This window comes from Callospermophilus lateralis, chromosome 4, assembly GCF_048772815.1.
Source record: "Callospermophilus lateralis isolate mCalLat2 chromosome 4, mCalLat2.hap1, whole genome shotgun sequence".
In the NCBI taxonomy this organism is placed as follows: Eukaryota; Metazoa; Chordata; class Mammalia; order Rodentia; family Sciuridae; genus Callospermophilus; species Callospermophilus lateralis.
In genome coordinates, this window is record NC_135308.1 from 79,940,229 (window position 1) to 79,952,961 (window position 12,733).

At 33.5% G+C, this 12,733-nt stretch overlaps 1 protein-coding gene and 1 pseudogene across 1 annotated transcript; both read right to left on the bottom strand.

Annotated features, from left to right (window-relative positions):
* Positions 1-2,178: 2,178 nt before the first annotated feature.
* LOC143398387 (taste receptor type 2 member 50-like) lies at positions 2,179-11,036 on the bottom strand (annotated as a pseudogene).
* A 190-nt stretch (positions 11,037-11,226) lies between these two features.
* LOC143398388 (taste receptor type 2 member 14-like) lies at positions 11,227-12,213 on the bottom strand. The gene has a single exon (XM_076855340.1). It carries the CDS (start codon positions 12,211-12,213, stop codon positions 11,227-11,229), a length of 987 nt encoding a protein of 328 aa, XP_076711455.1.
* Between the last annotated feature and the right edge of the window lie 520 nt (positions 12,214-12,733).

Consider the following 12,733-nt stretch of genomic DNA (forward strand, 5'->3'; position numbering starts at 1 on the left):
TGTGGTGAATGCCTTCTGCTTTTGGTGTTCCACCTCTCTCTACTTCACACTCTTGATACAGTTGAATCAAGGCTATATTCTTTTTTTTTTTTAATTAGGTTGTGGTAATTATATATATATATATATATATATATATATATATATATATATATATTGGTGATGGACCTTTAATTTTATTTATTATTTATTTATATGTGGTACTGAGGATCCAACTCAGTGCCTCACACATACTAGACAAGGGCTCTACCACTGAGCCACAACCCCAGCCCCAAGGCTATATTCTAATGATATTTTCCCTGGAATTATGGAACAGCCATCCTTTTACTCTGAGAAATACTTTTATTTGGGTAAGCCTGTAACCTCAACGTGGAACCAAAACCAAGAAATATGTGTAATCTGAAGGTTTGATGATGGACTTCATTTTCATTGGTTTGCTGATCCTAATATACTTCATTGTTGCATTTACTAATAAAATATTATTTTCACCAAATATTCTTTGTGCTAAAATCAAGATGTTAGAAGAAGATGGCAAAAAATGCAGATATGACCTCAGCTTATTTAGGGCTTATACTATACTGGGGATACACAATAACTACACAAATAAATAAATCAGATGTGGACTTGATCTATCCTATGACATTGCTAAAATTTCGTAATACCAAGAATTAATGTAGTCATGCAGAATTTAATTAGTATTCAAGGCCACACATTTCCATCTTATAATTGAACTTGTAAATAATTATAGCATCAACACATGTTCTCTCACTTCCACATTTATACCAGATTATAATAAAACAGGTATATGGGAAATTCCCTGCAATTATTATATGGATTTATAGGTGCGATTTTAATGGTTGCAGAAATATTCACTGAATTATGTAACAAGATTTTTATACTATTTTTGTATGGCATCTTTTCTTAATATCAGAAATATTTAAAAATTCACATCATAATTTAAAGGGTATTTAAGAATGGAAGATGAATGAGATTTGGGGAAATTCAAAAAGCACAGAGGTGTTTTAGGAAAAATGGAAATATTTAAAATTATATCATGACCACAGTTCTTCCTTTTTCATCCATCCTTATTATAAACATTAGCCTTTTCTAATCTTTCCATCTATTATTTTTCAGTACTATTTATGGTAGTCACATACTACATTAACACTGTATTTGTTTTTATTGTGTGCATGTTTTATTCCAACAATTCTGGTTATTCTTTATTAAGCATGACATAAGAATTCATAATGACATAAGATCTATTTCAAACATGCATCTTTGATATAAGCTTTGACAATATTTTTCTTTGAAATACTGGGGTTGAACCCAGGAGGGCACTCTATCCCTCATCTATATCCCTAAGTTTTTCTTTATTTTTTATTTTGAGACAGGTCTAACTAGGTTGCTAAGGCTGGCTGGCCTGGAACTTAAAATACTCCCCCTTCATCTCCCAAGGTGCTGGAATTTCAGGCAAGCACCACCAACTGCTCTACATTGATTAAAATTGAACGCTCATAGCTGGGGATATAACTCAGTCGTAGAGCACTTGCCTAGTAAGAGTGAGGGCCTGGGTTCAACCCCTAGTATGGGGGCAAGGGGGATTGAATGTCCTTGCAATCCAAAATGTTAGAAATTCAAAAATGAAGAAATCTAAACATACTATGCCACTTAAGTAAGGTATAAAGAACAAGGGAAAATAGTATTCATTTACTGAGATAACCAAATGCTTTTACACTACTGATCATAAATATATCTGGAAAATGTCCTACCTTGCTTTGTATAATTAGGTTGTTTACATCAAAAAACAATGATTGTATGTAATAGTGAATCTTTCTCATTTTCCATACATGCACAGAAACACTCACATGTGTATACCTTTGCTTAATTAGCTTAGGTAACCGACTTTCTAAAAAATTGCTTAGAAATTACTCAAAATCATACACATACTTCTCATCTGCAAAGAAGATAAGAAACATAAAATGTTGCTGATTCCATGTGATTTCTACTAAAAATCACACCTTGTCCCTGTTATTGATCTATGGACTTGAAGATTTTCGATTTTTCTTGGCCACAGGAACAACAGAAAGGTCTATTTCTGCTTTTGTTTCCCCAAATCAGGACAAATGAATGACCTGAAAGATGCACCAAACCAGTAGCCTGGCAAGAAGATGACCAGGTTTTTCAGCATTCTATTAGAAGGCCCACAGATACAATTAAAGACAGAGAAGACATGGCAAATAACAAGAGAATGGAGACCAGAGCTTGTAACACCTTCATGTAGACCTTGGTGCTTGGGACCCTTTGTCATGGACCTACATGTTCCTCAGAGGTTCTAATAGAATGCTGAAAGAACTGGCCATCTTCTTGCCAGGCTACTGGCTTGGTCCATCCTTCAGGCCATTACCTAAGAGTAAACAGCTCAGGGATGTAACAGAGTACAGAGTTTGCTAGAGTGTATTAGAGGGATACAGTATTGTTCAATTTGCTCCTCTGGGACACAATTATTTGTATACTTATACCTGCAGGATCTCACTTATGGTTACCATGTAAAATGAAAAACAAAATCATAAAAATTCCCAATCATGACACTAAAATGACACTCTTCTCTCTCCTCCTTAGGTGAATAAAAATAGGTTGGAGAAAGGCTATCTTGAGCAAATAAAATATGCTGAGGCTAGAAGCAAGCCAGGTGCTAAAATGGTTGGCTGCTACCCAGGCAATAAGAAAAATAATTCTTAATTGTGTCCACTATATGGACCTGAATTATCATAGTTTCATTTCAGTGTTTTAACTTTCCAAAACAAACCATCTCTGTGGATGACCAAAGCAGTGAGAATTCCATCAGCTAAAGGGATATTTTGACTCCTGCCCAAGTCACTGCAGCTACCAGTACTACAAAGACAGGAACAAATTCTACCATTACTTAGACAGAAATGATGCTCCATACTAATTTTATCACATCTCTGGGGGAGGAGGATCCATGCTTAATATCCTGGTTGTGATTTATAATCTCCTAACCTAGACTTCTACCAGCCCCACTTTTCTGGATGTACACTAAAGTTCTTACTTTCTTTATATTCTGTGACCAAGGTCAAACAGGAAATAGAAAATATACTAAAAAACAAGTCTGTGATGTTCTTATGAAAACCATTGTTATTCCAAAATAGCTCAAAATATTGCCTAACTTATTTCAGTGCCATAGGCTGGGTTCTTTCAAAGCAGGTGTCAGTGGAAAGCTGAATTCCCATTTGCTAGCATGCAAATTAAGACATATTCTCTGTCAGGCTTTTTGCCGTGTTTATAATTTGAATTCCTTGGGTTTGGATGTCAGCTAGTAAAATGTTAAAACCTAATACATAAGCTACATCAGAAATATCTAAATTGATAGATGAAACCTAGTCATGTGGAGATGACCTGAATGGACTATTATTACAGAGGATTTATTTCAAGGAAAATACTGGATCCACATAGAAAGGTCTAAAGGAAGTGATTGGTGGGTTTTTCCTCTTTCCTAGACTTTTCTAGGAACTCTCAGGAAAGCTGACCCTCCTTACAATCAGATATTGATAGAAGTATTTATATGCACCTGCATTGTTTATAAAACATAAACACAGACACACATTCACCACCACCCTGGTTTCTGAAAAAAAATCTAAGAAATAAGAAAATATTTTATCTCGTAATTTTCAAAATGAGAACTCGGAGAACTTGAAATTTAAATCCTCAGAGGGAATAAAGGTTCTGGGAATTGAACCCAGAACCTCACATGCCAGGCAAGCACTCTTCCACTGAGCCACAACCCCAGCCTTAAATCCCTTCTTTCATACTCAATCTTCTTAGCCCATAACATTTATCAAGCATGTCTCCATGCTTTAGGTCTTTTACAAAGGTTTCCCTCCTAACCCTATTTAATATTTAATGGTCAGTGCTAATGAAAAGATTCAGTAATTTTACAGATATTCCTGGAATTTGTTGTGATTTTTACCGGAATCATATTGAACCAGAGGATTTGAGCATACGAGTCACATAAGGAAATCGATTCTATAACTCAAGGACATGGTGCATATATACATTTATGTAGAACCTTTTTTGTGTTCTTCTGTGCAATTCAATAACTGTCTCAACAAAGGATGACGTATGAGACTTATTTCCATGCCCCTTCTGGCTATACAAGAAGTCCAGCTTCAAATGTCATATTCTAAGTAATCCTTACTGGTGAATAGTAATACCTTAATATCATATTTGGCAATTCTGTAAGACTTACTGATTATATTTGATACACTCACTGCCCACTGCTTTGTGAATTCCACTAGACTACCCCTAGACAAAACTCTGTCTGCAAGACAAATAAACCATTTTGTCAATCTCATCCAATTTTTTATAGTTTTTTTCTTTTGTCTATGTTAACACTAATAATTCTAATACAAACCTTCTTAATATTCTACATTTCACCGTTATTCATAATGTTCCTATATTTGATTAGTTCACATATTTTGTTGGTTTGTCATCATTCTTCCACATATATTGGTTCACTAAAAATTTTTTTCAAGTCTTTAAATATATTTATTTGCCCTGATTAAATGAGAGTAGTATTAGTACATGTAAACCAATCCTCAATCCCACTTAATAAAGATAGGATCAATAAGAACAGAAGAGAGGTGGTTGAAGTCTATTTCCTTCATCTTTGGGTCTGTAGCATAAGATTTATTTCTGGGGGCTGGGGATGTGACTCAAGCGGTAGTTCGCTTGCCTGGCATGCGTGCGGCCCGGGTTTGATCCTCAGCACCACATACAAACAAAGATGTTGTGTCTGCCAAATACTAAAAATTAAAAAAAAAAAAAAAGATTTATTTCTGTACAAAAGTCCAAAAATAATGTTATATTTTTGAATTGTGATTCTAGATTTCAGTGAGTCTCAACTCCCCTAAGTGTGTATCTACATCACTTCTATCAATATAAGTTACTCATGGAGGTCTCAAAAGTGATAATGCTGAGGACTATGATTAAATACATTAGCAATCTACACCTCTGCAGGTTAATTGATCCATGAGCTGAATGAAGAATTATCTAAAAATTCAGTTTTGGAATGTGAGATTTCTTGTTATTGTACTTTTTAAGTGAAAAAATAATAATAAATTAATTATATAATGGCCCATAGGGGGGAAAATTGATTTGATGGACTACTTGTGTTATATGCCAAGAACAAAACTAAACAAAGAACAAAAAAGCATTAATGAGGAGCTGCTCTAAATGCTCAAAAATGAAAACACTATATGCACATGGATTGCATTTGAAAGAAAACTAAAATTCTTCTTTGGAAATTTAATTTTCTCTTACCATTTTGATAAATGTACAGAAGTACTGGTGGAAGTGAATACAGATCACTTTCACAAGGAAATATTATTTGGGAACAAATGGAATTCAGATATCTATTTTATTTTTCATGGAGAAAGAGAGAGAGAGAGAAGAGGGAGAGGGAGAGAGGGAAGAAGAAAGAGAAAAAGAAAAGGGAAAAGAGAAAGAGTAGGGACAACAAAAAGAAGTATATATCTACTTTTTCTTAATGTGTTCAGTTCTTTGTTATTAGACATATACAACTTTCAGCTTTTATTTGCTCATAATGAATTTAACCTTTTTTCATCACGAAATCTTCTTTTTTGTCCCTGGCAATACATTCTTTGTCTTTAAATCTATTGCTTTGAATTTATACCATCACTCTAGCTTCCTTATTATGGTGGCATGTCATATCTTTTTTCATCATTTTACTTTTAATATATGTTTTGACTTTATAGCTTATATATAGACATAATATTGTTGAGTAATGATTTTATCCATTTTGATTACCTCTAATATGTCATTTTTTAAAACACTGCAAATGTACTATAGTTATCAGTACAAATAGATTGGTCTTTTTGTTTTTGGTTCACTGAAATTTTAATAAAATGATATTTCAATATCTGCTAATGGTCAGTGTTCAATCAAAAGACAAATCACACAGGAATTTTGACAGGAAACATTTAATATAAAGAATTGTTGACTATAACAGTGGGGTTGAATATCAAAATAGCAGATAACTGTTATACCTAAAACAAAGATTTAGAACCAAAAACAAGTCTATGTGCACATGCGTGTGCGTGCATGCACACGCACACATACCCCCACACACACACCATCCAAGAATAAGAACAAGACCCCATTGATAACAGCCATGGCTCATCCAGCTGAGCCAACAGAAACAACTGGAAATCCACTCTCAAGACCTTTCCAGAATTCCACCTCTTGGATATTGGGAAAGCTGCTCACAGACAGATGTCTTACCAGAGGTGCTCTGCATGAAACTATTTAAGGTTCTGCTGGGAGAAGCTGCAGACAGCAGTATTCTGTGGTCCACTGGGCACTTCAGGAGCCTGGCACAGAGAAGCTTCCCATGCCACTAATGTAAGCATTAAAACTGTTTAATTTATTTAAATTTTGTACATTTTGTTGAAAATAGTGTTTAAATACTTTTATTGATAGACTATTATTGTGTTTCTAATGCTATTTATATTTTACTTTTTGTCTGTTTATTGATTTATACCAAGAAATTCTTTTATCCTCACCTACACTTTACTTAGGTTTTCTATATCACTAATTTCTTCTTTTATTATTATAGTCAGCCTTCCATAGTCACTAGTTCCATCCCTGTGGATTCAAGCAACAGCAGGTAAAAAATAATTGGGAAAAAAAATGTTGGCACTACTGAACATATGCATCTTTTTCTTACCCCTATTCCTTAAAGAATACATTATAATAACTATTTACATTTTATTTACATTTATTAGGAATTACAAGTAACCTAGACATGATTTAATGTTTACAGAATGATACACACAGTTTATATGCAAATACTGTCATTTTTATAAGGCACTTAAGCTTTCACGGATTTGGGAAACCATGAGTATTGAAATCAACCTGCACAGATAGCAAGGGATGTCTATATATGCAGATCACAAAGTAGTTAAGCTTAGGAGTGAAACTTGGGCTAACATTTGACTTTTTTTTCTGTGTTCTAGCTATGGGACCTTAGGCAAGGTACTTAACCTCTTTTACCTGTTGTGATTTTGTTTTTGTTTTTATGTAACAAAAACTATGACATTGTTAGAGAGTATTTCTTTTGATAATAGTATTGTTCCACCAGCTTTTACTTGTTTAGTATATTAGTTCAGAATTCAAATTCATGTTAAAAACTAAGTAAAATTTTACTAGTTTAATTAGATAAAAATGTAACTATCTCTCATCTAACAATGTATTCAATGTTTAGCATTTAGATACCAACATCAGCTGGATGACTCTGGTGTTCTCTCACTGACCAAGAAGGGAAGAATAAATACTACAAAGCACCCAACAGTCCTTTGACCACTTGTATTCTTTCATTTTCATTCACACAATTTAAACCATTTTCCACTTATTTATTTTACATGTGATTCTTGATGTAATATATGAAATGAAATAATTTCAAAATGTACAAAATATATGACCATACTAATACTATATAAAATGTTACATAATATTATATATGCATAATTTTAGAGTAGTACACGTAAAAAAGTAAACAAGTAAAACTTGACTAGTTTAATTAGATAATTAGATTTACTAGTTTAATTAGATAGTTTTAGAGTATGTGTACTACTCTAAAATTGGAGGGTCTCTGCTTTCTTTCTTTTTTTCCCCAGTACTGGGGATTTTATCTTAGCTTTCTATCTTTATTTTATTTAGTAAACAACACACACACATACATATACACACACACACACTTTCAAATTTTTTTAATTAAATCATTGTCTTCTCTCAAAATTATTTTTAATTAAATCATTGTCTTCTCTCAATCTAAGCAAAGGCCTTGACATGGTCTATAATCCTCTTAAACTGTTACCCTTTCCTATGGTGTTATGTAGATTTTTTTAATAAACCAGTTTTATTAAGAATAATTTATATAGATAGAATTGTGTTTTTGTGCAGTTAATTTGATAAAAGATCTTATCATATCTTGCTTTAAACTATAAGCTACCAACTTTATTACCACTCATACAAAGCCAGTGCTTATTTATTTTCTCAACATATTTAGCATTTCAATTGGTAAGCATCACTCTTTCCCTATTAAATTTTTGACTTTATTATTATTATTATTATTATTATTATTATTATTATTATTATTGTAATGTTCCAGTTTCCCTTACAAAATACCACAGACTGGGTGTGTTACACAAGAGTTTATTTCCTCACAGATCTGGAGATTGGAAGTCCAGATCAAGGGGCCAGCAGCACTGGATTCTGCTGAGGTCTCTGCTGGTCAGTGGGCCATCTTCTTACAGGATCTGTTCTCTGTGACCTCGCAAGACCTTCTCTGTGAACTCAGACACATGGGGTCTCCCCTCTTCTCATAAGGACACCAGCCCTACTGGATTAGGGTCTCAGTTTATGATCTCCTTCAAACTTAATGACATCCGTACTTCCCATATCTTCAAATGTAGTCACACTGGGGGTTAGAGCTTTAACATTTGGGGTTTAGTGGCAAACCATTCAGTCTACCGCAATCTTTCCAAAGTAGGTCCATTAATGGCCTTTACAGAGAGGAGGTGTATATAGGGAATTGCCCCAATCATTTTCATATGAAATATTAATTAGTTGGATCTCTAAGGAAATATTTTTAGCCAAGAATTGAGGGTTATAGTTACATTGCTCAGCATGTTGATAATACAAATCAGTTGTCTTCTAGCATATGATTTTTTTTTAAAAGAGAGAAAGAGAGAGAGAATTTTTTAATATTTATTTTTTAGTTTTCGGTGGACACAACATCTTTATTTTATTTTTATGTGGTGCTGAGGATCAAACCCAGCACCCCGCACATGCCAGGTGAGCGCGTTACCACTTGAGCCACATCCCCAGCCCAAGCATATGATTTTTTAAAATAGATTTCTCACGTGATTCAATTTTGTTGTTTCCCTTTTGGATATTGCCTATCATTACCTTATAGATATATTCTGAATTTCACTTTGCCTCTAATAGTTACAAATTTCTTACTCTATATATATGAATGTGAATACTTACACAACATTTCATTGAATAGAGCATGTGTATGACAGAAGACCTCAGTGTTTTATGCAAGACCATTAACATGCATCATTATTTTAATTGGTCAAAGGAGAGGGAAATATATGACATGTTAATAAGAATGCATATTGTATGCCTTTTAGACAACTTTTATCAGAAAAGATAAGAAGAGAATGAGTCTCTCTAGAGATAATTTTTAAAAGTATTTAATCTCAAAGCTGAAGTCAGTATTACACTTAACTGGTGAAACACCAGGAAACTCTCCATTCACAAAGAGATGCCAGTTAACACAGTTGTACCTAAGATTTTGAGTATTTGAGCCATTTGAATATGAAATCCAACCAAAATAAATACTTACAAGGAAAAATTAAAATAACCATTTTGCAAAATATTTTATGCAGATGATAGGATATTCATCTGCAAAAGAAAGAGGATGAGCTAAAGACACAAAGCTCATATGACACATTGGTAAGGCAGCTGACTTCTAATTAGCAAACAAGCAAACAAAAACAATACCTGTACCTCTTTGTGTACATCTTAGCCAGGTTTCTAACACCATAGAAAAAATAACCTTGAATATAACCACCAAAATTGAGTAGTCTTCCACCAGCTCACAGATGTGGCTGTGAATAGCATCCTCCTGTTGATATGTCACTGAATTGAGGGGTGCCTCTCTCTACCAGGAGTTATTGCTCTGGCTCTCTGCTGTCATCTCCATGCACTGCTGCATAAGTCTTTTAGCATCTCAGCATCACAGTATCTTCCCATGTAAAATAGCATTACAGGTATATGAGCATTAAAAAGGTACTTAGCATACAGACTACCTGCCACATAAATATTATAGTATTCTCTTTTTAGAGGTCACCTATCACACACATTCACTTTATTCTATAACATCTATTTCTTATGAAAATACCTCCAAATACACAGAGAAAAGTTTTTTTAAAAAATGAATAAATAAATGAAGAATTAAGTTAAAGGAAAAAACCTATACAAACACCAACCAGCCAGCCTGAATAGATCTGTTTTCAAAAGAAATTATGAACAAGGAATTCTTCATTTCTAAAAATTATAGGATTCTATTTTCCTGAAGATTTAACAACTCAACACAGAGCACATGACCATGATCCCCTCTCTTTATCTCTTCTCTTGAAGTAATTTAAATTTTTTACCTATTTCATTAAGTTTGTGTAACTTTTTATTTACTTTTAATTTCTACCAGAGTTAATACTAAAAACATATATACATAGCAAAAGTTCATGTTAATTATTTGTTAGTCACTCACATGTTACTCTAAATTTCTGTTTCTATGACAACATGATTGTTTTCTACCTCTAGTAATATACAGGTATATGATGATATATTGTATAACAAAACACCAGTTTCCCAGTATGACATTCAAAAGGACCATCATTATCCATCATTCAGTATTCTCATGTATTAAAATTAAAATTAAAATGGATTAAATTACCTAGAAAAAAGCAACATATTTCAAAATGTAAATTACATTTTCCTAATAATGTCATTTTGTTCCAAGTATTCTTGATTATAAGGTTAACAATATAGGTAGAGTAATCAAAATAAAGTAGCTTCATTATTCTGAGGAATTTCTAAAAAACTTCTTTAAATTGGATTTGAAATATTTAAAATATTGTATCTAGTGCATCTGGTTTCCTAGTCTATATGTTATTCTCCATTTTTCATCTGGAATTTTAGGCATATATTCTACATTAAAAAATTATTTTATGTGTATATAATTATACCATTTCATTTTTACAGTGTCTCATGCATATTCACATGTATATCTCATATATCATCATGGTTTAATCATTTTAAAGACTCAAGAAGGTTAATGAGTGGCAAAAGATTGTATCATGTTACTATAACAAGTTCTTATATTTAAGTAGTCTATACTCACATCCTTCTTTTATAAGCACATTAATATACATCCCTACGTATATTCTGCTAAAGTTGAAATGTGTTTGAATAGGACTTATTCCAAAAATAATTTTTGTAAAATCACAAAGTGATAGAGAATAAAAGAATGTTGGAAAATTATAAATTGATAGCATCTAACAATTTCTAATGAAGTGACCTTCCTCTAGAATGTAAGAGGATCCCCAAAATGTTTTAGGGATTTTAGGGGTCCACATCTTTGAACCTGCACTTCAGTCGCCCCAGCACTGACAGAGAAGCCTGCCTCAGTTTACTATTTCCCAGAATCAGGACAAATGGGTGACCTGAAGGGAAAACTATTCCAGCAACCAAACAAAACAAAACAACCACACTTTTTGCCCAAAACTGAGAGATCCAAAATTGCACAAGAGACAGAAAGTAAATGGTGTACAGTAGCAGGAAGGCGATCACAGTTTGCAAGGCTTTCACGTGGGCCATGGTGCTGGCATCTCTGGACCCTTTGGCACTGTGCTGCATCCTCTTCAGATGTTTCCACAGAGAGAAGATTAGCAGGAGAAGAGTCATCAGGGACACAGTGAAAGGTGCAGAAAGGAAAACAGTGTTGATGATTACACTAATCCTAGAAAGTTGTTCAAACTTCCTCGAACAGAAACTGTAAGACAGGTTTCCTTTATATCCATAAATCCAGGCATCAATTTGTGTATTTATAAGTACAATGTTTAAAAACAGGAGAACCAGAGACACCAGCAGGGTCACTGACACCACCTTTTTAACTCTCCACTTTAGGTAAAGAAAAGCAGAGTTAGAAAAATTAGCTATCTTGAGAAAATAAAAGATGCCCAGACTTGAGGCAAGCCAGAGGCTGAAATGGTTGGTCACCATCCAAGTAAGATTAATCATTCTTATGATTTTTTCAGTCATCCACAAATCTTGGTTCTGCAAAGATATTACTATCGCTATGATTGTTGACCAGAGTATACCAATTCTGGAAAGTGCCAAAGCAGTGAGGATTTGGTCAGCTAAAGAGATCTTTCTTCTCTTGATCCAGTCCATGCAGTTCACCAGTGCTATGAATGCATTTCCTAAATTTCCAATTATGAATTCCACACTTAAAATAATTTCCAGTGTTCTCAGTATGATAAGATTCATTGTCTGTAAGAGAATGTCCCAATTTCTAAAATAGTGCTGAAAATGTCTTAAGGCATTCATTTAAAATGCTATGTATATCTGACTCTTGAATATTCATAACATACTGGCTTATAAAAACTCTCACATACACTATAAAATTCAATATATGGATAGCAAAAATAATCTATATGGTGTATAAAACTTCCTAAGCCCTGACATTCTTTCATTCATTTAAATACTTTAGAATTTATTCTGTACAGGGACTATGCACTCATTGTCCAAAGCTCTTCTGAAAGTGCTGAAAATAATATTTACCATTTTACTTTTATAAGGTCTACATCCCCTCTCTCCCCCTCCCCATCTCTAACACATACAAGCACTTCACACACACACACACACACACACACACACACACACACACACATTTATTTGGATCCAAACCCCCTTCATTTTCCACTTCAATAATTAAGCTTTTACATTTACTCAACATGCATTATGCATCTAGCTCATGCTTATTACTGTTATTTGGTAGTTAACACATTGTTTTAAAAAAATGCTTTTAAATATAATTGATGCAGTATTACTGTAAATAGCCAGTAAA

What these genes read in the sequence shown, in the direction of transcription:
- LOC143398388 (XM_076855340.1), bottom strand. Translation starts at nt 12,213, where the DNA reads ATGAATGCCTTAAGACATTTTCAGCACTATTTTAGAAATTGGGACATT.